Here is a 27,338-nt window from a genome sequence, read left to right as displayed (position 1 = left end):
TTACAATCTTAATAATTAAAGATAGAATAAGAAAAATATAAAATTAATGTAAAATCTTTCAATTATTTTGTCAACATCCACTCGCTCAAGCCGTTCATCATTCAATAGTCTTTCTTATTCTTCGAGTCAAACTAAATCATAAATATAATAAGCATAAAAAACATACTTAAAAAAATAAGATCATTTCTATAAAGTTTTTACAATGTCTCTGTTTATAAGACACTAACATAAAATATAAAAAAATATAATAACTATAAGTACTAAGTATTCCTTACAATCTCAACAGTAAATGACACTGTAATGCATTCTATCTATCATAATGTTTTTGGAGGATGATAAACTCTCCATGATTATTTTTATTTCTCTCTCAATACGCATATTATAAAAATTTAAGACTGTTAGATGTAAAACAAATTGAGAAGGGAAGATACTTTCTCATATTTTGGCCTATGTGATGCAAATTTTAATTTGGTAGAGTAAAGTAAATCTTTTCTCAAAATATAGCTTTCTTCTTACATAGGGGAATATCAAAGTGTTTTTTTTTTCTTGTTCCTTTTCTTACTGTAATATAACAATAGCATGTTAATAATTAGTACTAGCAAATGATGTTTCTTTTGGCTTGTTATTTGTTAGATAATTTTTTTTTGAAATCTTAGGTGTTACTAATATAGGGAAACAAATGTTTGCTTAATGGTGGATTTTGTATGTTTTGAATTAAGTTTAATAAGTTGAAAATTAAATAAATGGTAAAAAAATAATTTGAAAAAAATAATTTGAAAAAAATGAATGGTCTAGGAAAATCATAGATATGTGTCAAATCACCTATTTATTTATCTATTTATTTTATTTTTAATAGCTCCAAGAATCTTTAAATTCAATTAATCAACTATTCACCTTTCAATATTATTATCATCATTATTAATATAATTTAAAAGTTATGATCGCCAATAGTCATGGAAATAAGGACAATTAAATTGTTATGCTAAAGAACATGAACGAATGAAGAAATAAAAATTAACACATTCATTTTTATACAAAAATATCAAGAAGAAAAAATAATAAAAGATGTCAAAAAATGAGAAAAAATTAAAATAAATAGGATCCTTGGCCCAAAAAAAGGTGACACGATACTTTTCTTTTATCTAGTTTTATGTTATATTTAGCTTTCTAACAAATGTACATCTTAACTAAAACCCGTATGACCTGATATTTAGATGAGTTGAACGTCATGTGAAAACCGCCTCACTATCCTCTTCATATTTACCCCCCTAATAATTTTCAAGTAAGTAGATATCTTTTTTAAAATTTTAAAGTAAGTAAATATCTTTTAAAATGTTTTCACTTGTTTTTAATTTGTTCTAGCAAAATGATAAAATACAATTTATGCACCCAAATATTTATCAGCCATTATTAATTATGTTTGCAAAACATATATGACATAGTGTTTTGATTTTGTATTTTTTTAAAAAAGTATTAAAGATTAAGCATAACTTTTAAAATTTGGTTAGAATATTTATATGAATTTAAAAATTAAAATTTATTGCGACAGAAAATTACTTCCATCTAAATGTGACGGAAGTTATGTTCTCCTTTTTTAAAAATACAGTTTAGCAATCAAACAACAAAGAATGGTATATTTTTTTAGAAAATGTTCTTCAGTAAATATTTCTTGTAAAAAAATTAGAAAATTAAGAGAAGACGAGAAACACATATAATTTACAAAATTAGGTTTTAACTCTAGAGGAAAAAGGTCATTATTTTTCAATCCAAAGAAAACCTTTGAGGTTACGTGTAATGTTAATAGTTGCTCCTTTCGTTTCTATTTGTATGTCATCATATCAGATTTTCATGTCACTCAAGAAACTAGATAAATTTATCACTATATCCTTATTTAGTGATTTTTTGAAGTTAAGATTGCAATAAATAAACATAAATTAATTTATTTTGATTAATTAAATTGACCAATAAACATGAATATTTAATCATTTAGTTTTCATATGTTGGTGAAATTCATATTTTTGAGGCAAATAAAAATAGTGGTTAAATTATATAGAGACTTCCTCCAGCGTACAAAAGAAAATTCAATAGCCTCAGCTAGTTTTTTTTTTTCATAATGTGTTAAATATATTTTGTTCGCAACATTTATACCAAACTAGTCCGTTGTAGCGCTGGCAATTTCAATTTGAATACTGAAATCCGGGTTCAAACCCCGGCAACGGAAATATCTTTTTTGATGCATATTTAATTTCCTTGCCATTTAACATTATCTTGATTTAATTATTAAGTGTATTTCCTTTTTAACGTTACAATCACTTAATAATATGAATAAATTTGAATGATTGAAATATATAACACAATTTTAATATCATCAAGATGTTCATTCATTTTATTTTTTTTAAAATAATGGTTCACTAATTTCATTCATATTTCACCATGATCGTCATCGTTTATCATTATATGCAAAAAAAATAAAAATTAACAAAAGTGATATTAGATCAAAAGTTTAACGAAAGACGAAATTGTTCAATTTCCAATTTCTAACAATACATAAATAAATTTGGCCTTTTCCCCAAATCATAATTAGAACAAACTTAAGCGTGACATCAAGTTAGGTTAGGACAATTTTGAAACTAGATGTGATCAAATACATGATGATTGAACAAACAATAATCACCAGTAGAGAGATGGATAGAGTCTTGCTCCATTTTGAAAAAGAGAAAAGACTTCTTAATCTTTTCTTTTCGTCCCATTTTAACTGTCGTTTTAATTTTTTTCACTCTCATAAAGAAAAATAATGAATATAAGATTTAATTTACTAAGTTATTCTTGATATAGATGCTTTTTTTGAGAATTGAGAAGTATTTGAAAGAACAATTTCTTGGATATTATTAAGGATGAAGTTCAAAACAAATTTAAAACCGAATACACACCCTTTTTAATTAACCGTGTAAGAATTTACCCGAAATAAAAATTCACATAAAATGAAATAATACGTTGAAACAAATACTAATTATAATTTTTTTAGAAATAAAAAGGCGTGTGGCGTGATAGGTACGCATCACGCGGTTAATATCCTCACTTATATATATGCGGTGGGAGACGACGCTGTAACAATATTTGCCTTCAAACCTTCGCTTTAATTTAGGCGGGACAAATGGCGCTGTAGAGGAGGGGATCCAATTTTCCGTTTCTTTAACACTAGGGTTTTCACTGTTCTTCGTCTCCATAGAAAGGTAATCACATAGATGATACTAAGAACAAATATTGTTGAAAATCTTTATTAGATTATCGGTCTTGTTTTCAAGATTGCAGCATTGAAGCAAGAAAACTGAAGTACTTTTCGAATTCTGACATTAAAACACAGTCAATGTAGCTGTAAACGTGTTCTTTTTTCCAATTCGTTTCATTGTATTTACATAATCAGATAGATGATGTTAAGAACAACTGTTGTGGGAAAAAGTAAACAATTAGTGTAATGGGGAATATCACTTGGCGGTAATTGGGAAATTAGGTAAATAAAAGGTATATTGTGAGAACTTCTTGTTAATTCAATTCTTGATTGAAGTTTGAGAATTATTAGATTATCAGTACACTTTCCTACCTTGAAATTTTATTGTTAATACAATTCTTGATTCTTGATTGAAGTTGGAGAATTATAAGATTATCAATTCACTTTCCAACCTTAAGTTTTTTTCTTGTTAATTCAGTTCTTGATTGAAGTTAGAGAATTATTAGCTTATTAATGTTATTTTCAAGATTGCAGCATTGAATCAACAAAACTGAAATACTTTCCAACCTTAGAAACAGTCAATGTAGTTGTGAGCGAGTTCTTTTTCCTATGTCCAGAAGTTTTCAATTTGATTGATTGTATTTAATGATATTTAGAACAAATGTTGTTGGAAAAAGTAAACAATTAGTGTGTGATGGGGAATATCACTTGGCAATAATTGGGAAATTATGTAAATAAAAGGTCTATTGTGAGAACTTCTTGTTAATTCAATTCTTGATTGAAGTTAGAGAAGTGTTAGATTATCAGTGTTATTTTCAAGTCATCGCAGCATCGCATCAGGAAAACTGAAACACTTTCCGACTTTAAAAATTAGTTTTGTGTCTGTAAGTCCCCCAAAACAGTAAATATTCTGAAGTTTTCAATTTGTTTGATTGTAGTTCAATCTGGACTCTCTGACTTTTGTGTGTATGTGCACTCTCAGCTGCATTGTTCTTGAAACAATTATTACAGTATGGACCCAGACCAAGTTGTTGCTGAATTGGTTGGAATGGGATTTGAGTTATCTGATATTACAAATGCTGTAGAAGTTGTGGGTCCATCAATTGATAGTGCGATTGATTATCTACTCGATGATTCTCGAAGAAACACTGCAAGTGCATCAACTAGTACTGCATGTTTCACCAGTCGTGCTGGTATGCTGGGAAAAAGAGGCTCCTCTTCTTCGTCTTGTTCTGCAGGCAAAATACGGCAATCGAGCATAAACGAATTCACTCAATCAGCAAGTAGACCTAAAAGAAGCAAGACAATGAATAAGTTGAATATGTCTCAATCAGAAGTCTTGCAAAGAGATACGGGAGGCCAGAATGTGCATCCTCCTCTAGAGGATTCTGATCTCCACGTTGCAACTGAAAAGGCTGTATCATCATCTTATTGTAAAGATGAAGATATTGGACCAGATTGGCAAAAGAAGGTCAAGACTTTGTTGCAGAAACACTTTGGATTTCCATTGTTGAAGGATTTTCAGAAAGATGCTCTGGAAGCTTGGTTATCTCACCAAGACTGTCTTGTTCTTGCAGCAACAGGATCAGGTATTAGCCCCTCACAATTTTTCTTTCTTCACCGTTCTTTCCCTTCCTGTAAAATGTGATTTTCAACGTCTCAGAGTTATGTTTCTGTAGGGAAATCTTTGTGTTTTCAGATTCCGGCATTGCTGACTGGGAAGGTTGTCATAGTTATATCACCGTTGATTAGCTTGATGCACGATCAGTGTTTGAAGTTGGCAAAACATGGTGTTTCTGCTTGCTTCCTTGGATCTGGTCAAACTGATCGAAGTGTTGAACAAAAAGCAATGGCAGGCATGTATAGTATCATTTATGTATGCCCTGAGACAATTCTAAGGTATTGAGCATGTTAATTTTTTGAACTGTACTTCAAGGATAGGATTGGCTGTTGTTTGACAGATGAGTTTCTTGTTTTTCGTTTTTCCTTTTCTTTCAGACTCATAAAACCCCTCCAAAGCCTTGCAGAAAGTCGTGGAATTGCTCTATTTGCAGTCGATGAAGTTCATTGTGTTTCTAAGTGGGGTCATGATTTTCGACCAGATTACAGGTTTTTATTCTTTTATTTGTTTGATAAATCAGACTAATGCTGTTATTTGAAATTGGTTCTTGCAGTTGAAGCTCAAGGAGCCTCTGTGTTCCTGTTGCTTCTGACAAGCAAATATCAACTTCTTTCTCCTCATTTATCTAGTAACACACCACAACAACTTTCTTAATTTCCTTGAGTTTTGTTATCATTCTGTTATGAAGGTAGTGCTTGCACTGTAGACACAGTCTTTTGCTAGACCAGGCTATCAAATTACACCGGACTCTAATATGTCCCATTTATTTCCTAGTAATTTCTGTTATTCAATTACAAGGACTAATTTACCAGTTGAGCATAGATATGATTCTTAATACATCATGCTTATTAACTGATAAGAAAATACCATGCATATGACTAGACAAACTCCTCGGATATATCTCTTATCAACTCTGTTTTAGCCAAGCAAAAGCTGCAGGAAAATATTGACACAAATTTTCCATGTATCATAGGCGATTATCTGTTTTGAGAGAGAGCTTTAGAATGGATACCATGAAGTTCCTGAAGTTTGACATTCCGATCATGGCACTGACTGCTACAGCCACTACTCGTGTTCGAGAAGACATTCTGCAGTCATTGCACATGTCAAAAGCGACAAAAATTGTTCTCACTTCGTTTTTCCGGCCAAATCTCCGATTTTTAGTAAGCTAATTTACACCGGTATTTATTCTTGGTTTGGTATTGCTTGTATGTCCTGCAATTGCAATTGCTGCACCGTTTCATTCTTTGCTTTCTTTCTCTTACTTTTCCTTATTTTGTTTGTTGTGTGTGTGGGGGGGGGGGGGGGGGNGGGGTTGAGAACACACTTATTTATTGTTAATAATCCATTCAACATTTAAACTCCCATGATGTTAAATTCTTCAGAGAACTCAATACTTAAATTGTGACATTATGTTTTCCTATCAATTAATCATGAATTCACACTCAAGAACTAAATTATTACTTCCTTTGAATAGTTATGGTATTTAAACTAGATCCTTAATCTTTGTGTCACTTTATGTCTGCTGCATAATACCATGAAAGGGCTATACTGCATATTAATAAAGTTCCCATTGATTGTTTTTAGTTTTATTTTTTGCTACAGTATTAGTGTTTGAACCTTCTAAATGTACAGTGTTCATTATCTGTACGCATGCTGATTGAAATAATGGTAAATCACTTCATTTCTGCTGCTTGCAGGTGAAACACTCTAAAACATCATCCTTAGCATCCTACAAGAAGGATTTTCATGAATTGATAAGCATTTATTCTAGAAAAGGGAAGTCTTCCGCGAAAAATAAGTTCATGTCTACAAATTTGGAGGAGAACTCTGAAAGCTCTGATAATGCTTCCAATGGTTGCATGGATGAATGTAATGGGATCAATGAGGTTAATGTAGACGACGTTGAGGGGGATGCTGTTTCTGACAGTGACAATGAAGTACCTTCTCCTGGGAGATATGGTTTAGATTCATTGAAGGATAGACAACTGTCTGTTGAGTATCTGGAAGATGAGTGTGATGTTGTGCAAGATGTTGATGATTTGGATGGTAAAACTCTTCTTTGAGTGAAAAGATCGTTTATACAGTACACATCCAATTTAAGAGAAAATTTGATTGACCCCATCTTCCATGACACTAAAGACTACACTATCACTAACTCGATCTGTTACCAAAGTCCGAAAGCCACAGCAGAGACCTTGAAAATTATTTTCCATGAACATAGAGAATTTTGAAAATTTTAGTAGTAGTTACCTTAGTGTGGATTGAAACAATTCCTTTTGTTTTGTCGTAGCTGCAGCAGTAGTTTTGTCTACATTCTAAAGTGTTTAAGTTTCAGTTTACTCACTTGCAATAACCACTAGACAATCTATCGTCACATCGGTGCAAGATTGTTTAGTATGAGATTCAAGAGGATATAACCTTAGCTTGAGATAGATATGGCTTATCCCTGGAAATGGATAGATGAAAAAACCTTGAATCATCTTATCCTATGAAACAACTCTCTTAATACATGATCAAAAGACCACATAAGATAATAGCATCTCATCCTACTCTTTCTTGCATTCTCATACTTGACCTTTTTGTGTGACAGATAGTCTCTTCATTTCTTAAAACCAAAGAAGGGAATGTTTTTTGTGGGTTTTCCTTTGCCTCTAACCGGCACTGTTGCAGCTTAAGTAAAAACTTCATCTTCTCGTCCAGGGTACTTTTTAGGGGTTTCCTCAATTTCTCATTGGCTACCTCGAATGTAAATTTATTATTTTAAATTATAAGCTTGGTCATTTACTCGTATAACTTACTTTATGAATTCAAATAAATTGTACTGATGTTAATAATTGCTGCAGTTTCTTGTGGTGAATTTAGTGGAAAACTACCACTGAAAGGTTGTAGTGGTTTTCTGTTGCACAAAACTCCTGATCTGGCCAATGATCCAGAAGAAAGAGCAAAGCTTCGACACAAACCGTTGGTGGATGGACCAACAATAATCTATGCCCCAACTAGGAAAGAAACATTAAGTATATCAAAATTTCTTTCTAAATTTGGGATCAAGGCTGCTGCTTACAATGCTAAGGTAATATATATCCATTCAGTTGAATTAATTATATTGCTCTCCCTCTGGTTTTATCGAGTTGCGTTTAATTCACCACAAATTATAATTGTTTGAAGGATTTCAGATAATTTTGCATGGTCGCATGATGTAGGAGCATGTCTTTAGGATGCAAAATACCATAGTTGTGAAAGTGGACTAAAGGTGATCATAAGCATGCTGTTCAATTGGTTTTCTTTCATGTAATTTAGGTATAACTTGTCACCGAGATATTATGTGGTAGATGTCTGCTAGATTATAGTCAAGGTCTAAAAATTTCACTGCTCAAGCATTTGGACATACTGTCCACTTTTGTGCAATTGACCTTACATATTGGTCTCTTATGCTACATCACCATCGAATCCAAAAACACGCATGCCATCCAAACTTATGGTATGTCTTATGTAACACCTCACTCTTTTCTCCCTTTTTGATGTGAGATTTGCCTTAAGTGTCATATGTACCCCTTATTCAAAAGCTTGCCAATCTAAAAACTTTCCAATCCTCATTAATTGAAAACTTTGACTCGTCCTCATTAACTCACCCTCTGTCGTGAGTGTCACATGAGGGTGCCTCCTTACAACTAAGTGTCCTTGCTAAGATTTGCCCCATCATCGTACTTCGGGAACTTGGCTTTGATGTCATAGTTGGTGTAACATAAGCCTGTGGCACATATTGTGCGCTTTGGCTTAACAGAACCCACAGATTTGTCTCCTGGATAACACTATCATCAAGCCCAAAAGCACTCATACCATATGAACTTGTGCTATATGTTCTTATATATCACTTCACTCTTTTTTCAAACTTTTCGACGTGAGATTTTCCTATGGTGTCATATGTTACCCTCTGTCAGCAGCTTGGTAACATAGAAGCCTTCCAACTCTTTCTCTTTGACCCGCCCGCATCAGCCCTGGGCATTGCAAAAAATGATGCTGTTTAGGAATGAAGTTGCTTGATATACTCTTCCTTGTCAATTGAGCAGTAATGTTTGCTCTTTCGCTTTTCAGTTGCCAAAATCACATCTGAGGCAGGTGCATAAGGAATTTCACGAGAACACTCTGCAGGTAAAGCTAGGTGATGTGTTAGATGGAGTAATATTAACAAACATTTTGTATCTTATTTAACAATTTATTGCATGTCTGTAGGTCTTTGATCCTTTGCACTCAATATTTTAGAGTGATATGTGTATACTCCCTCATGTTCATGAAGAAGAAATTCATCGTTGAACTTATTGTCTTCATTTTTGTGTGAATCAAGTTTGATCAATCTCTATGTCCTGATCTCATATGCTTTATAGGTTATTTATCTGAACTTGGTCCAATTGAGGATTCATATGCTGAACCCTTCTAGTTTGGCATTGAGGCATAGTACTCTTAGTATTTGTTTTTATTGGTTGAATTAGTTTCTGTGTTGTCCAATCTCTGTACTGTCAGATACAATTTACTAATAGATGATTCTAATATAAGAGGGTTTTTGTTCATTAAGAATATAATGTGGTATGCAAATCTAGGTTTTGACTCTTATTATTTAATTCCTGCCTCAATTCTTATGGATGAAATTTTTTAAAAATAATTTATTAGTGAACTTCACTTCTAAAAAAGATTTTACCCGTTTACATCATCATTAAATGTTATTGATAAGATGCCACAAAGAAGTCCGCAACATGGAATTGTGGTTCTACGGTCCTGTTTCCCGAATCACGAGTGGTTATCGTGTCTGTAAACTGTCTTCAAGTCAGGCAATATGATTTTCTTATTCTATTTTGTTTTGATTGAACTGTCATAAGTAAGTCATAATGATTTGAAAAAAATTCCTTCTATTCAACATAGGCTATCATTTTTTTTACCATTATTGATAATTGGTATAATAAGATGAATCCATTGCAAAGGTTTTCTGCTAAATCTTTTACCAAGGTTAGTGATATTCAAGCATGCTGTGCAATCCTGCATCCACTTCAACTCTTTGATAATAGTATCTTCAAGATATTTTGACAGCAGATAGGCAATATTCTTGAGCTTAAAGTTGTTTACTTACATTTAGGTTTTATTCTTGTTTATTAGTTAATTGAGGCTATGCATTGTACTTTCTGATATTCAGGTCATTGTCGCAACAATTGCCTTTGGGATGGGAATTGACAAGTTGAATGTGCGAAGGATCATCCACTATGGTTGGCCCCAGGTGCAATTACTCAGCTAGATATCCTTAATATATTTTATTTAACTACGTCTGTTTACTCATGTAAACGGACTCTATGTGAATCTTGAGCACCTTCCTTATTTTGTCTTTTGTCCTTCTCAAAACATGATTGTATATATGTTTATATGTGTTGTTAAGAAGCACTATGTGAAAGGACTTATTTGAACTATTTTCTTTTAGTTGCCTTTTTGTTACTATTTCAGTTATGCTTCTTGGTCAAGCTATTGTAACCTTTACAGAGTCTGGAGGCTTATTATCAAGAGGCTGGTCGAGCTGGTCGGGATGGAAAAGTAGCAGAGTGTGGTTAGTTGATTTGATTTTTTTTTATGTGTTGTTTATTTGTCGTTATCTTGAGAAGAATCATTTTACTTCCAAGAGAAAAATAATGTTATCCACTGGTTCATCATTTATACTAATGTTTGGGATTGTGAGATGAACAATTTCCCAACTGATGCATGAGATCAGTTTCTCCGAGAAAATTAACCTATAATGGGCATTGAAGCAGTGCTGTTTTCTAGTAAAATTGGAAGTTCTATGTTAGAATTCAAAAGCTAAGGACATAATTTCTATGAAATACTTAAATATTGTGAATTTGCAGTCATGGAAAAAGGTTATGCAACCTCTTAATTCTAATCTAACATGGATGCACATTTCATGTCCACAGAAATTTGGCATGATTACATTTAACTGTTTCACCTTTTCTAGTTGTTTGACATTTTTTATGAAGTGATTGACTTTAAAAACATAGGAGCTAATCCTAGAATCATATAAAAGAAATGCTAGACATTGTACGGTCAAAATGGTTCTCATTACAAAAAGTTAAATGAATGTACAAAGTGTCTTCTTGAAGGTACTTAGTTTAGAAAGAAAAGTATACATAATAATGACACAGGTAACAACTGAGGAAGAAGTTGATGATAGGATTTTAGCACACTTACTAGGAAAATAAATATGGTGAAAGGAAATCTGACAATTGTCAAAATATTACTATATGAATAGCTTTGGTGATAAGGAACCTCATGCCTTCTCCTGGGTTTAGCAGAGTTTATCCTGCAGTGCATAAAGTCTGGTTTTGATACACTTACACCAAAATGCTATCTTATTCAACTTAAATTTTCCAGAAGAGTCATGTTTATCTATCGATCTGAGACATCGGCTTCCAACAGGGTAGGCACTACATGTATTTTTAAGCTGTTTGATTTTTTGTGAAACAGTCCTGTATGCAAACTTGTCAAGAACACCTACGCTTCTACCAAGTCAAAGAAGTGAGGAGCAGACAAGACAAGCATATAAGATGTTATCTGATTGCTTTAGGTAGTAAGATAATTATTAATTGAACGTCTTCAATTAGTACTTTGGTTTCCATCTTATGTGTTGGTTATGTTCAACAGATATGGAATGAACACTTCTTGCTGTAGATCCAAGACACTTGTGGAGTACTTTGGCGAGCACTTTCTTTTGGAGAAATGTCTTGTGTATGTCAAGACACACTGGCTATTGTGCTTTCTCTTTTGTTCCTTTCAAGCTGCTTCATGTCAAGGATGTGTGCTTGTGCTGTTCTGTTAATTCTCTTCCACTGTCCTTTCGGGGTGGGTGTGGAGGGCAAAGAAACAGCATTATTGATGAGCTATAAGTTTGTTTCTAATATTTGATTCCTCTTAAGTTAGTCTCTAAATTGAGGTTTCAGGTGCTCGTTTTATCACAGGACATGCCACATAAAAGAGCGATTCATTTGTAGCAGTTTGAAGTAAAAGATGACTTCCTATGCATGTAAAGATGTGGCAAATACATCCCATTGGCTAATATCTTTTTCAATTAATGCTTACTGACATTTGCCTTTATCCTCTGAGTAAAATCAATTTTTGCTCAAGAAACTACATGTTTATCATAGGTTTTCTTACTTGCAATGAGTTCAGTTTCTTAGTTTATGTCATTTACCTGGTACATAATGCACAGGTGTGATATATGCATCAAAGGTCCACCTGAAAGACAGAGTTTAAAGACTGAGGCGATGATCTTCTTGCAAGTTGTTTCTACTCATTGTGTGAGTACGTTTGCCATCTCACATTTGCTTGCCCTCCTTCGTACTTTGTCATCTCATATTGGCATTGCTGGTCATTGTTAATACTTTCTGGCGCAGAGAAATTTTGCAGACATCTCCTATGGTGGTTATGAAGGGAGACTTGGCGAGAGGCCAAACATCAAGGCTTTAGTCAGCAGAATAAGGGAACAGGTACTTGTTCTGCTCAAGGCCCTCTCTCTCCATCTTATCCCTTGCTATCTGCTAGTTTGATGTGCATGCCCCATTGAAAATTCTCAGCGAGGGCCCTTTTAGAAAGAGCATGTCTACCAAGGGATATGACAAAGAACCAACAAATTTTCCTTCAATTTGAATGAGCTTCTTGTTACCAGTTTCTGGGATCTTTCATGCCCTGCCAATAGAGTTCCCTGGAGATATATCATGTTTGTAATTTGGATTGCTCTCGAAGAGCTTTCTTCAAAATCTTTTTTGACATCAATCATATGTTGGGATGCTTATAATAATCTGCAATTCCCGTCCTATGGTATAAAGCTACTACGTCATACTGAAAATAGTTTCAACTTGTCGAGCAGGTGTCCTCCAGCTACATGCTACTCCTACTCTTAACAAGGTCGTGTTTAATTCTACTCATCTCTGTAGTGCCAATTTTCTTTTACAGAAAACTTTGTCAATCCGCTGTGCATTTATTCTGGTATACTATACCACTTTAAAGTTACTCATTTTGTAGAGAGTACCTTTTAAGTTACTCATGCATTCTTCTATTCTTGTAAATTCTCGTACTTATCGAGAATTATATTTATATCTACTTTTGGTTCCAATCTTTCCAGTAGCATATAACATCAACTCCACTCTTCTATTTCGTGTTCAATTAATGCAAGAGAATTGCCTGATATTTCTTTTATTGTAATCGATCTGTTTTTGTTGTTTTCCAACATTTTTACAACATTGCTGCTAAGACTCTTTTGTATTTACCCTTTCCTATTGCAATTCTAATCTTGTCATTTGTCTTCTGTGTATTTTGTTGTAGTATCAACAATTTAGTGCAAGTGACCTCTTGTGGTGGAGAGGTCTTGCTCGACTGTTGGAAGTTGAAGGATTTATTAGGGAGGGCGATGACATGGTATGCTTTCTGCATAGTAACCTTTGTTATTTCATAAAAGGTTGTACAACTAAGTTTTGGCACTATGTTTCTCAAATCCATCCAATCTTCGTTACTTTTATGACCTTTCTGATATATCCTTCTCATTTTATACTTTACTGTATTATGGTTTAAATTAGTCACGCTGTTCTCAATGCTGAAAACTCCAATTTTAGAAACATGTACGATGTGTTAGCCTGGCAGGGAGTGGAAACAAATACTTGGAATCCTTTCTAATTTGCTATTATTGGTCTAATGAAGGTTCAGTTGGTTTATTCTATATTGTAAGTCTAGAAGTTTCACTAACAAACATCAAGTTGGTGCCAAAAAGTTAGTACCCTTACGTAAGGATTATTTTTTTGAAACTAGTAATGTTGTATTCCTCAACATTAAGGATATGCTGGTGACCTCCAAAAATTAGTACATAGAGGGACTTGGAAGGCTAATTACAAAGATCCTAGCATATCTACTAGTTGCTCTACCTTCTCTATACATTCTTGTTTACACCAAAAATACAAATATGCAATACAACAATTTTCTTTAACTTTCTGTATGGAGTTTGATTTGTTCTCATAGCATCTTCCATTTCTTTCCTTCCATATTGACCACCATATGCAAGCTGGAATAATTCTCCACCACTTTTTTTGGCTTTTACTTCCTCCTCTCCTGATTCAGCAACTCAACAAGTCAGCAGTATGCTCTGGCATCATCCAGCTGTTACCAGTGAGCCTAAAAAACAGAGACCATAGTTGATCTGTGACTCTACAGTGTAGAAAAAGATGGTTGTTGGTCTCATTGCATAGAAAACACCTTGGTACTAGTTGTGCACCTTTACTTTGCAGTACCTCCTGAGTCAGACAAACCCTCTTAGCTACCAACCATACAAAACATTTGATCTTGGTTGGTGCTTGGCTTGTCCATACATATTTCCAGCCAATCTGAGGCCTTGCTGAGTTTCCAATTCCTTCTTATAGAGCTTGTTAAATGTGAACCTTCCATCCTCAGAGTGTACCCACGAGACTGTGTCTGGCCTTGCAGCAAAACAATTAAACTCATTGATTACATGCAACACTTGTGCCACCCTATCTATTTCCCAATCATTGAAATGTCTCATGAAAGATATATCCCAACCATTTGCCCAACTCTCAGCTAGAATGATATTTGGATTGCTACAGAAAGAAAATAAGTCAGGGAAAGATTGCATTAATGCTACCCAAACATCTTTCTAGAATAGTATTTTAGCTCCATTTCCTATTCTGAGTTTGATGTTTCCTGCTAATTTGGTAGTTTGGTCCAGAAGGATCTTATTGTTTTCCATGTTGAAACTCCATATGGTATAGTGACCTCATTGGTACACCATTGGGAGTCCCGGCCAATCTTGTGATGTATAACTTATCTCCAAAGAGCCTGTTCTTCTTCCACATATCTCCACAGCCATTTCATCAAGAGACACTCATTGTGGATTTGAAGAATCCTAACTCCAAGACCACCTGAGAGCTTAGGTAGCTGCACTGACTCCCAGTTAACCAGATAGTACCCCTTCCTTTCTTTGTTTCCAAACCAAAGAAAGTCTCTTCTAAGTTTGTTAAATTTCTCCAACACCTTAGCAGGTAAGGGAAATAGAGACATGACATAAGTGGGGAGGGAGTTTAGCACTGTATTTATTAATGTTTGTCTGCCCCCAAGTGACAAGTATTTGAGATTTCCATATGGCTAACTTCTTCTCTGACCTATGGATTATCCCATCCCATAGTAGTAATTCTTTATCTTTGCTTCCCACAGGCATTCCCAATAAGTTGTTGGGAATTGCTCAATCTTGCACCCTAGGATGTTAGCCAATCTTTGCATCTGTGCTACTTCCTTGATTGGGAATAAACTGCTTTTCCTCTAGTTAACCCTCAGACCAGTGACAACTTCCAGGATCACAAGTATCACTCAAATATATCTGATCTGGTCTTCTTTTGCCTCATAGAAGATTACAGTGTTATTAGCATATAACAATTGGCAAACCCCATCTGTCTTAAGATGTTTAGAAAAAACCCTCAATTTACATGGTCATATGCTTTTTCCAAATCAAGTTTGCACATGATCCTTGCTTTCTCTCCTCTTAAACTTGTGTCCACACATTCACTGACTATTAATGCAGCATCCATGATTTTCCTGCCCTTAATAAATGGCATTTGGTGCTTGTTCACCAGCTTGCTTACCACCTGTTTGAGCATTTTGTACATCCTACTAATTAGACTTATTGGTCTGAAGTCCCTCAGTGATGTAGCTCCACTTTTCTTTGGGATAAGTGCCATATAAGTGGCATTTATGCTTTTTTCAATTACTTGGACCTCATGAATACACTTCATAGTGTTCAAGATGTCTTCTTTAAAGGCACTCCAAAATTCTTTAAAGAAGCTCATTGGGAAGCCATCAGGTCCTGGTGCCTTGTCACTGACACAAAAATTGATGTCTTTTAAGACTTCTTCCTCCTTGAACTGTCTCTGCATCCAGATCTGTTCCTCCAAGCTAATGTTTGTGAAGTCTTGTAAGTTTAGATTAGGTCTCCATGTTTCTCTTTGTAGAGATTGTGATAGTAGTCTTGTATTTTCATCTTGATAACTTCTGGATCAGTGATATGTCCCTTCCTCTTCAATTTTGTCAATGGTGTTCATCTCTTATTTGGTGTGGCCATTCTGTGATAGTATTAGGTGTTCATATCTCCATTTTTCAACCATTGGATTCTAGACCTCTGTCTCCATGCTACTCCTCATTCTTGACCACCTTCTCAAACTCCATTACCAAATGAACTTTCTGGAGTAATTCATCAACCGTGAGTGCTCTTTGCTCCATGATATTTTCTAATCCAGTAATTTGGTTCAGGATGTCCTTCCTCCTCTGTCTCCAGTTATTCTTGTTTTTCTTCCCCCATTCTTTTAATTTTCCTTTTAGGAGTTTTAGTTTGGTAGTTAAGATGTATGCTGGGCTCCCAGTTACATTGAAAGAGGCCCACCATTCTTTTACCCTCTCTTTGAAACCATCCATTCCCAACCACCATTGTTCAAACTTAAATTATGACTTCTTGAAATCCATATCTCCACATGTAAGCATGATGGGGTTGTGGTCCGATCCCAATTTTGGCATAAGTGATTGTTTGATGTGTAGATATTGTTCCACCCACTGTGAAGAGTAGAGGAATCTGTCTATTCTAGAAGCATTCTCATAATTTTCACTCCTCCAAGTGTAAGACCCTCCAAATAAAGGAGGGTCTACAAGCTCCATGCGATTGATCTATTCTGAAAACATCATCAGATTTCAGGTGATGTAGACCCTCCTCTGGATATATGGTGATGTTGAAATCCGACCAAAGTTCCCTCCTTTCCCCTCACATTCTGCATAAATTGCACTTAAATGCCATGTCAATTCTTGCTCTATGCAAATCTACAAGTAACCATTTGATTTCCCCTGTCTACCATTTCCCCTTTCCAAACTCTTTTGTCCCATAGCACTACTATCCCCCCCACTCCTTCCAATAGCTTCTACATGAGCTTGTCCCAACCATATGTTGTTCTAGATTTGTTGGTAAAGATTTGAGTCATTCCTTGTTAGCTTAGTTTCAACCAACACATGAATGTCAGTCCTCTATTGAAGCAACAAATTTCTTACGAGTGCTCTTTTGCTCTCCCCATTTAACCCCCTAACATTCTTAGATAATTTTTTTTTTGAGAAGGTAACAACTTGTATTCTATTCCAAAACAAAAAACCAAAACCTGGCACAACAAATTGCAGGTTCCTAATTACAATTGTGGAGTAGCAGGAAGATCTTCAATCCTATAGAAAAATTTACAAGGAACCTAAAACATCTGTAACTGATTCTAGATCTTCCATGTACTCCTGTTTACACCAAAAAAAGAAGCAACACTAAGCAGTTCATCTTAATCTTCGGGATGGAATTACTCTTGTTTTGGAAGCATTTGAGATTTCTTTCTTTCCACACAGACCACCAAATGTAAGCCGAAATGATTTTCCATCTCTTTATCCCTAGTAATGCTTGCATAACTGCTCCATATCTTCAGAGGCTGGGTAACTTTCTTAGGCATAACCCATTTCATGCCCTTCAGATTGATGAAAACATATCACGAAATGTTGGTTATTCTACCGTGTAGGAAGAGATGGTTGATAGTCTCTACCTCTTCACCACATAGGAGGCACCTATGACTCAATCAAATATTTCTTTTCATAAGATTATCTTGGGTCAAAACTGCTTGCTTAGCAAGGAGCCAAGTAAAACAAGACACTTTGTAGGGGATTTTAGTTTTCCATATCTGCTTCCATGACCACCTATTTCACTGACTGTTACAAAAATTAAACTTCTTGTAGGCTCTTTTGATACTGAAATTATTTTGATTGTGATCCTGCCATCCCAAACTATTTTGTGCATGAGTAGTTCTTTTGAATTACCTCAAGACCTTGTAAAACTCTACCAACCTTTGGATCTCCTAGTCATTTAGAGGTCTTCCAAAACTCAGGTTCCACCTTTGGTTTGACCACATCTCTGCCACAATGGCCCTTTGCTGCTGGTTTAGGGTGAAAATATCCGGGAACAAGGTTTTTGAAGATCCTTGCTCTAGCCATCTATCTTCCCAAAAAGAGGTTTTCCTGTTGGCTGATAGAGGATTTCCAAGACGATATTCTTGTCATCAAAGATGTGATCCTCTAAGATCTTAGTATAATTGTGGTAATCTAGAATATCATATCTCTGATTCTTTCTCTTAATGTAAAGATTTAGGTGATTCTATTCCACAATCTTTTATGTATATATAAAGCCATGTACATGACATAGAAAGATATGAATGAAATTATTCAATAATCTTATTCCACATGGTATCAGAGCTTTAGGCTTATTCCTGGCCAATTTTATTCATCCTATCTTGGAAAAATCCCATTTTGCTATCTTTATCTGCCCAAACCATGTCTGAAAATGGTACTGCCGCAAATATTCCAGTCTCTGAGAATGTTTCTGCAACCGTAGAGAATAACTCTACAGTTTCAATTGGAGATTTGCAACATTCAGCTTCAACAGGTAGTTGTTCATTGGCCTTCACAGGTATTTCTTACTCTTTTATTACTAATGTCTCAGACAAACTTTCTCCAACGTGGGTGGTTGATTCCGGGGCAACTGATCACATGACCAGTCTCTTTCATCTCTTCATATCATATTTCCCTTGTCCTAGCTATAAAAAAATAACTATAGCTGATGGTTCAGTTATTACTGTAGCTGGGCAAGGAGACATACCACTTGGAAAATCCTTGATACTTAAAGATGTCCTTCATATCCCAAAGTTATCTGCAAATCTCATCTCTATCCAGAAACTCACCAAAGATTCCAAATGCCAAGTAACTTTCTTCCCTTCATATTGCTTATTTCAGGAACAGAACACGAAGGAGATGATTGGGCGTGCTAGTGAGAAAGGTGGTCTTTATTGTTTGGATTTTCACAATGGTGAATATATAATCTAAGAATTCCTTGTCTAGTTCATTCTTGTCTGAATCTATCATGTCCAATAAAGAGAAAGTATGGCTTTATCATCGTCGGTTAGGTCACCCTTCCTTTTATGTAATCAAAGGGATGTTCCCATCTTTGTTCAAAGATTTGATTGTTGAGTCTTTTCATTGTGATGATTGTGAAATTGCAAAACACAAACGTACTTCCTTTCCAATTAGTCACAAAAGATGTCAAACTCCATTCTCTCTTATTCATAGTGATATTTGGGGACCCTCTCCCATTCCTAATATTTCTGGTGCTAGATGGTTTGTATCATTCATTGATGATTGTACAAGAGTTACGTGGATCTATTTGCTAAAGCAAAAATCAGATGTCAGTCAAATTCTTTCTACCTTTTTTAATATGATCAAAACCCAATATGATGTGCCAATTAAAAGATTTCGATCTGATAATGCCAAGGACTACTTCAATCAAAACCTCTCTGTTTTCTTCCAAAAAGAGGGAATTATTCATGAATCTTCATGTGTCAATACTCCTCAACAAAATGGGATAGCAGAGAGAAGAAATGGTCTGTTACTTGACATTACTAGATCATTATTGTTTCACAAAAAAGGTGCCAAAACAGTATTGGGGGGAAGCTGTCCTAACTGCTGCACATCTTAGTAACAGAATGCCATCAAGAATTCTGAACTTTCAAAGTCCGCTTGATACTCTTAGGAATTTCTTTCCAAATTTTGAAATTTCCAATAAATTGGTTCCTAGAATCTTTGGAAGTGTTGCCTCTGTTCATATTCATTCTCAAAATAGAGGCAAATTAGACCCACGTGCTCTTAAGTGTGTTTTCATAGGATATTCTCCTACTCAAAAAGGTTACAAGTGTTATCAACCATCATCAAAGAAATTCTTTGTTTCCGCAGATGTCACATTTGATGAGAGTGAATCCTTTTTTAAGCATTCTTACAATCAGGGGGAATCAGAGGGAGTCACTGAAGGGAAAGGAACCTCTAGACTTGTCTCTATTTGATTTGTCCATTTCTAGTCGTGCCAAATCCTTGCCTGAGTCACCATTGCTACAGTCACCTGAGTCTCTAAATCCAAAAGAACCCATTGAGTCTCCTAATCCAAATATAGATAATGGAATTCTAGAAAATAATCTACCATTGCAGGTATATTCCAGAAGAAAGAGACTAACTGATCAAACTACTCGGTTGCAATCATCTCCTCAGGTTACTGCTCCTGATACCCATCCTGAACTTGTTGAACCGTCAGAAACACCAAACCAAACTGATCATGAAGAAGAATTTAACCAACCTAATGTCCTTGACCTTCCCATTGCAATCAGAAAAAGAACCAGAACTTGCACACAACACCCTTTGAGCCTCTCCATGACATATCAAAATCTATCCCCAAGTCATAAAGCTTTTCTCTGTAACCTGCACACAATTCCTATCCCCAGAAATTTGTCTGAAGCATTAGGAAATAAAGAATGGGAGAAAGCTATGAAGGTAGAAATGGAAGCATTGGAGAAAAACAAAACTTGGGATATTGTGGAATTACCAAAAGGAAAAAGGTTGGTCGGGTGCAGATGGGTGTTTACTGTGAAATATAAGTCAGATGGGTCCATAGAAAGATATAAAGCACGTTTGGTAGCAAAGGGTTATACACAAACCTATGGAATTGATTATTTGGAGACTTTTGCCCCAGTGGCAAAAATGAATACAGTGAGAATTTTATTATCATTGGCTGCAGTTTTTAATTGGAACCTACAACAATTTGATGTAAAAAATGCCTTTTTACATGGAGACTTAGATGAGGAGATCTATATGGAGGTGCCACCTGCTTTTGAAAGCAAGAAGGGAATGGTGTGTAGACTGAAGAAGGCACTCTATGGATTAAAGCAATCACCTCGTGCATGGTTTGGAAGATTTACAAAGGTTATGATCAAGCTAGGGTATCGACAAAGTCAAGGAGACCACACCTTGTTCATACGACACTCAAAAATAGGAAAAGTGACAGCATTGTTGGTTTATGTGGATGACATCATAGTAACAGGTGATGATTCAGAGGAGATACAAAATTTGAAGAAGTGTTTACTCAAGGAATTTGACATCAAAGAGCTTGGGAAATTAAAGTATTTTTTGGGAATCGAAGTGGCACACTCAAAACAAGGAATCTTTATTTCCCAACAAAAATATGTGCTTGATTTGTTGAAAGAAACAGGAAAATTAGGGTGTAAACCAGTGGCTACACCAATTGAATACAATCATAGATTGTGCAATGCTCCAGAAGATTCAGTGGTAGATAAAGGCTTGTATCAAAGGCTTGTAGGGAAATTGATTTACTTGTCCCATACAAGGCCGGACATTGCATTTGCTGTAAGTGTTGTTAGCCAATTTATGCATGATCCTAGAGAAATGCATCTTCAAGCTGTCAACCGGATTCTACAATATCTTAAAGGAAGTCCAGGAAAAGGAATATTATTCAAAAGAGGAGGAAACATGGTTTTAGAGGCTTATACAGATGCGGACTATGCTGGTTCATTAGTGGATCGAAGGTCAAGTTCTGGATATTGCACCTTCTTAGGAGGAAATCTGGTGACTTGGAGGAGTAAAAAACAAAATGTAGTAGCTAGATCAAGTGCAGAATCTGAGTTTAGATCCATGGCGATGGGAGTTTGTGAGTTGTTATGGCTAAAGATAATCCTTGATGATTTGAAGATAAGATGGGAAGGACCTATGAGGCTATATTGTGACAATAAATCAGCAATAAGTATAGCTCATAATCCTGTACAACATGATCGCACTAAGCATATTGATGTAGACATCCATTTCATTAAGGAGAAATTAGATAACGGACTCATTTGTACGCCATTTGTATCTACAAAAGATCAAGTTGCTGATGTTTTAACAAAAGGATTGCCAAACAATAGGTTTCAAGATCTAATAAGCAAGCTAGGAATGGAAGATATCCATTCACCCGCTTGAGGGGGAGTGTTGGCTGATAGAGGATTTCCAAGACGATATTCTTGTCATCAAAGATGTGATCCTCTAAGATGAGAAGATATTCTTCATATCAAGATATGATCCTCTAAGATCTTAGTATAATTGTGGTAATCTAGAATATCATATCTCTGATTCTTTCTCTTAATGTAAAGATTTAGGTGATTCTATTCCACAATCTTTTATGTATATATAAAGCCATGTACATGACATAGAAAGATATGAATGAAATTATTCAATAATCTTATTCCACACCTACCATTACCCAGTTTAATACTGCAGTTTCCTCTGAGCTTTGGCCAATGGTTTCTGATGGCTCTTAAAGGCTCGATCTGTAAGTGCTAGTGACCATTTTAGCTATCCAGAGATCCTCAATTTCATATTCTGCCTGTATTACATCTTTCCACAGATCTTGCTCACTGGAAGCAAATCTCCATAGCCACTTCATCACAAGGCACTGATTTTGGATTTTTAAATTCCTTATTCCCATCCCCCTGCTTGTTTACTCTCAATAAGAGTATCCCACTTAAGTAAGTGGAGTTTCTTGGTTTCACCCTCCATAAAGCATCAAGTCTGTCAATAACACCATCATGAATAGGGAAAAACGACATCATATAGGTAGGCATAGAGTCCAAAACACTGTTGATGACGGTTAATCTTCATCCTAAAGAAAGGTACTGACTCTTCTAATTCACCAACTTTTTTTCACATTTTTCAATCACCCCATTCCAGATGCCTATGGATTTGCTTTTGGATCCCAAAGGCATCCCCAAGTATGTAGTTGGTAGGTCTCCTGTCCTTCCCCCCAAAATCCTAGCCAGAGAGGGTATCAGGGACTTCATTTCATTTACAGGATACAAGAAACTATTGTTCCAATTGATGTGAATCCCAGAGATAGCTTCAAAAAAAACAAAGAATACCCTTAAAATCTTGAATTGGTTCCTATTTGCATCATAGAAGACAAGAGTGTCATCTGCATATTGTAAGTGAGTAATCTCCATATCAGCCCCCACTCTACTGGATACCCTAAAACCTCTCAGCCACAACTTTTCTTGAGCGACTTTCAACATATCATTTAGCCCCTCCATAGCGATAATAAAAAGAAAGGGAGATAATGGGTCTCCTTGTCTTAAACCTCTCTGTGAAGAGAAGAAACCTGTGGGAGAGCCATTTATTAGAACTGAGAATTTCACGGTGCTGATGCAAAACTTCATCCATCTCAACCATATACCTCCAAAACCCCTTTTAGAAGGAGTCTCCAACAGGAACTTCCAATTGAGGTGGTCATAAGCTTTTTGAAAGTCCAACTTACATAGGATGCCTGGGACACTGCTTCTAGTTCTAGCATTAACATACTCATTAGCCATAAGAATGGGATCCACTATTTGTCTCCCTTTTATGAAGGCCAACTGTTGGGGGGGTCCACCAGTTTGTGCATAACCATTTTGATTCTCCCAGTGAGTATTTTGGAGATGATCTTGTACACGCTATCAATTAGGCTAATGGGTCTGAAGTTAGTGAGCTCCTTAGCACCCATTTTTTTGGGAATTAAAGCCAGATAAGTAGAGTTGAAGCTTTTCTCAAAGACACATCTCTCATGAAAGTTCTTGACTGTAGCAATCATATCTTTTCCAATAATCTCCCAACAATGGGTATAGAAGGCAATGGTAAAACCATTAGGGGCAGGAGCTTTGTCACTAGCACAAAGTTTGACACTATCCCAAATCTCTTGGTCCTCAAATTCCTTCTGAAGCATGAATCTTGCACCCACCTGAAGGTCTCCAGAATATAACCCCATATAGAAAACTACAATTTCCTTCTTTATGTCTTCTGGATTCCTGACTACTCCACCCCCCAAAAGCAGTAATATATATTGATGCCGCTAGGCATCTACTTAGGAGTTTGTCCGCCTTTGGATTTGCAGGCATGAAAAGAGTTTACCTCCTGCTGTATTTCTTGTTCTTTTTGAGCCCATCTGTTCCTGTGTAATGCTTCTTTATAATTCCTTTCCCCTTCTGTGTATCTGGATGTAATATAGTCTCTTTGGCATTTAATGCAAGCTGTTTATTCAAACCATTTATGAAGCCTTCAATTTTCGTTGCAAGCCCCAACCACCCCTCATTAAAGTTGTTCTTAGGTAGAATTATTACTGATCTGGATGCACCATTTACTGCAATCATAGAGATGAATCTACCATATTTATTGAACTTCAAGGATAAGTATAAATAGGTAACCAGATCTTTGCCTCTCCACAATTTAAAAGCTTCCCCCCTTATGTCTGATGCCTCTCGCAACCTCTTGACTAACCATAACAATGCTGCTTTGCTAAGTGTCACCTTCGCATGTGGAGCTTTGAGCTCTCCACCCAGTTGAACCAAGTTCCGTTAGAAGATTTTGTCTCGGTTAAGTTGTATGATCTACCCCCCCAGCCTGAAATAAATACGATTCTCCATTAGAGGAGAGAAGGTTACATAAAGGAATGGGAAATACTATCCCCTTACGTAAGGATTTTATTGCCCCCAATTTTCATGAAATACAAGATGCTCATTGAATGCAAGATGCGCGCATGACTTTGCTGGAGTCATACATTATCTTCCACCAAGTTTGACCAACTATCCATACGATATGCTATTTTTATGTCATACCAAAAATAAAAGTGAAATAGAAAAGATCTTCTAATACTTTCTGTCATTCTCACTATTATGAAACATTTTCCTATTTGTACATATTCCGTTCATTCCGTATACTCCAACAGAGATGAGGCGGTTTTGTCTTCCAAGCTGCCTTACTTTCATTGCCTATCCTCTCCAATCTCCAACTTGTAATTGTTTCCTCCACTGTCAGTGATTACACCCAAAAGATGTTAAGGATGAGAATGCAACACTCCATAGTTGTAAAGCCAACCTCCAATGCAACGAGAGATGATTAGTATCTTCTCCAGATTCTTCACACATACATACCAAGTACCAACTCATAAGTATCCTCCTTTTTCTTGTGTTGTCCGCTGTTAAAATTGCATCTTGCACTGCACACCAAACAAGGAAAGTTACTTCGGAAATTTGATGTTTCAAACCTTTTTCCACATATTGCTATTATCTCCGATTTCTGACAACTCTAGATCATAGGTTTCAATGGTCTTTAGCACCCATCCCTCCATATCAGTTTATCTCCTCACTCATCTTCGGTTGGATAATTATATTATTTCTGAAAGTAAAAGTAGTACTGTTGTTATAATTTGAAATGTCCTGGATATGAGTTTTTTTAAATTAAGAAAAGAGGTCAAGGGTTTTGGGTCAAAGCAAAAAGACAATAGATGGTCTTATTGGGACAAGACTGTCTTATGATAAGATTGTCTCCCAGGAAAACTGCATTAGTTTGATACTGTCACTAAGAATAAGACATTTAATTACCCTTTTGCTTGGTTTGTGCTATATTTGAGATCTGCTTGTTTTACTTTTATCCGTCTGGTTCCTCCTGTTTGATGGAGAATGTGGAAAGATAGAACTAGTCAAACGTGTGAAAGTTTGAGTGTTAAAACAGCTGTTGTTTCCTTGGAACTATGGTTTCACAACAATATTGGTATGATGCATCTCTAGCGGTATATTTCTGTTAGGAGGGGGTAAAGGTTTTCATTTGGTGCCTTATTTTCCACTTTCTTTATGTTATGTTACCTTTTAAATCAATCTTGAACTGGGAGTATGTTTGTATGTGGTTATTTTCAATGCTACGGATGATCATTTATGGTGAATGTTACAGACCCGTGTGCAGATAAAATATCCAGAAGTAACAGAACGTGGAAGGCAGTTCCTGAGTTCTGAAACAGAGCAGCCATTCCATGTTTATCCTGAAGCAGATATGTTGCTTTCCATGACAAGCCCCAAGTCCTTTTCCAGTTTTGCTGAATGGGGAAAAGGGTGGGCTGATCCCGAGATCCGTCGCCAACGATTGCAAAGAAAGCGAACATGGAAATCTCCGAGAAAACGAAAATCACGTAAACGTCAGCCTGATTCTAATACGGTTCGAGGAAGATTGACTGCCAAGCTGTCAAAAAAGTGACAAATGTGAAGTTAAAAAGAATTCCAACTTTGTTGGAAATTGAAACAATCAGCCATGTAACAAGGTTGAAAGATTCGTAATTTGCACCATCCCATTCTTTAGTTATTCGTCCATTATACGTTCTGGTTTTTGATTGGCGGATTCTTTTAAGATGCCACGTTTCTCTTTTTTATTTTTTTTATCTGACTTGGCTCCAAACTTGAGAATACAACAAAATCATATCCAGTGTAATTTCACAAGTGGAGTTTGGGGAAGGTGGTGTGTACACAACGTTGCTCTTACCTTGTGAAGATAGAAATTTGAGTGGAAAAACAGTACACGGGGAGGGGGTCACGTGTGAAGAGATACATTTCGACTTGAAATGCACGAGGGCCTGAAGCAAAGACCCTAAAGGAGAGACTTGGGCCGAGAAAGTGATAACAAATGTATAAAGGAAAGATCAAGCTTTCAACATCTATTACAACAACATACCCGTTCGTTTGGTGTGAATGATAATACCAAATAGTCTTGAGATTAAATTATAGTATCACTTATTTTGTTGTTTGGTTGGCAAGTCTGGGATACTTATCTTGGGATTAAAATAAGTAAATGACAAAAATGTCTCTTTCAACTCTTTTTATACATCACTTTTTACAATCATGAAGGGAGTTTTTGTAAGCAAATAGATTTTTCTTAATATTTATTATTTTAGATACAACAAACCAAACACTCAATAAAAAATTATCTTATCATAACTAATTTCATCATAATTTATCCCATTATAATTAATCTCATCATAACTTGAATTCAAATCAAACGACCCTAAGTAGAGTATGGGAGAGTGAAGTGTATGTAGACTTTACTTGCCTTGAGAAGGAAGCTCTGAAGGTCTATTTAGGATTGGAAATCAATGAATTAAAAATAAAAGAAAGAATATTTTAACACTTTTTTTCCCCTTCATATGATAAGCCTTGTAATTTTCCTTTCCCCCTAAATTAAAAGAAATTATTTCACTTCAGTGATATTTTCACAAGAAGAAGCGCATCTGGTGTAGTGGTATCATAGTACCCTCCCACGGTACTGACCGGGGTTCGATTCCCCGGATGCGCACTTAGTTCATTTTTGGTTTATGCCTTTTCCATTTAGACTTATTGGTTTATTCCTTTTCCATTTATGTCTAATTTCTGCTTCCAGATTCTTTCATTTCCTTTACTTGAAGGAATATAATTATTCACTTCAAGCAAGTGATAAGAAGTTATGCCAATATTGATTCAAGGCAAAGAATCAATTTCCCTTTCTATATTTTACTTCAACAACAACTCATCTACTTTAGATGAATTCTCACCATGTATTATAACAACATCACCTTTGCAATTATAGGCTTCACATCATCATTCTTGCTATACTTGCCAATCTTGAGGAAAAGGCAAAAGAAGCAAATAGCAGCAGAGAAATTGAGGATAATAACAGAAGCATTAGAACAAGCTGAAGACAGTT

General features: G+C 35.6%; 1 protein-coding gene, 1 long non-coding RNA gene and 1 other non-coding gene across 10 annotated transcripts in view; all 3 read left to right on the top strand.

Annotated features, from left to right (window-relative positions):
- Positions 1 to 27,275, top strand: part of LOC125847786 (ATP-dependent DNA helicase Q-like SIM) — a 37,423-nt gene extending 10,148 nt beyond the window's left edge. Inside the window, exons 1-17 of one of the 8 annotated variants that reach the window (XM_049529892.1) lie at positions 3,147 to 3,233; positions 4,059 to 4,113; positions 4,212 to 4,818; positions 4,909 to 5,128; positions 5,228 to 5,338; positions 5,824 to 6,013; positions 6,551 to 6,899; positions 7,697 to 7,923; positions 8,946 to 9,002; positions 10,036 to 10,116; positions 10,374 to 10,437; positions 11,349 to 11,448; positions 11,526 to 11,609; positions 12,091 to 12,178; positions 12,275 to 12,367; positions 13,203 to 13,295; positions 25,563 to 26,069. In XM_049529892.1, coding sequence (XP_049385849.1) covers positions 4,242 to 4,818; positions 4,909 to 5,128; positions 5,228 to 5,338; positions 5,824 to 6,013; positions 6,551 to 6,899; positions 7,697 to 7,923; positions 8,946 to 9,002; positions 10,036 to 10,116; positions 10,374 to 10,437; positions 11,349 to 11,448; positions 11,526 to 11,609; positions 12,091 to 12,178; positions 12,275 to 12,367; positions 13,203 to 13,295; positions 25,563 to 25,862 — 2,634 coding nt within the window. In that variant the 5' untranslated portion in view covers positions 3,147 to 3,233; positions 4,059 to 4,113; positions 4,212 to 4,241 and the 3' untranslated portion in view covers positions 25,863 to 26,069. The other 7 variants (XM_049527864.1, XM_049529337.1, XM_049528601.1 and 4 more) reach the window with 7 other exon arrangements.
- LOC125853233 (uncharacterized) overlaps positions 1 to 27,338 on the top strand; it is a 32,779-nt gene that overhangs the window by 5,118 nt on the left and 323 nt on the right. The gene's annotated exons all lie outside the window — the stretch shown is intronic.
- TRNAG-CCC (transfer RNA glycine (anticodon CCC)) lies at positions 26,881 to 26,951 on the top strand. The gene has a single exon. It is a non-coding gene; the product is annotated as a tRNA-Gly (tRNA).

The sequence above is a fragment of the Solanum stenotomum genome, chromosome 1 (assembly GCF_019186545.1).
Source record: "Solanum stenotomum isolate F172 chromosome 1, ASM1918654v1, whole genome shotgun sequence".
Taxonomy (NCBI): Eukaryota; Viridiplantae; Streptophyta; class Magnoliopsida; order Solanales; family Solanaceae; genus Solanum; species Solanum stenotomum.
Note: the sequence above shows the minus strand (reverse complement) of the source record. Positions and strands in the feature narration are given on the sequence as shown.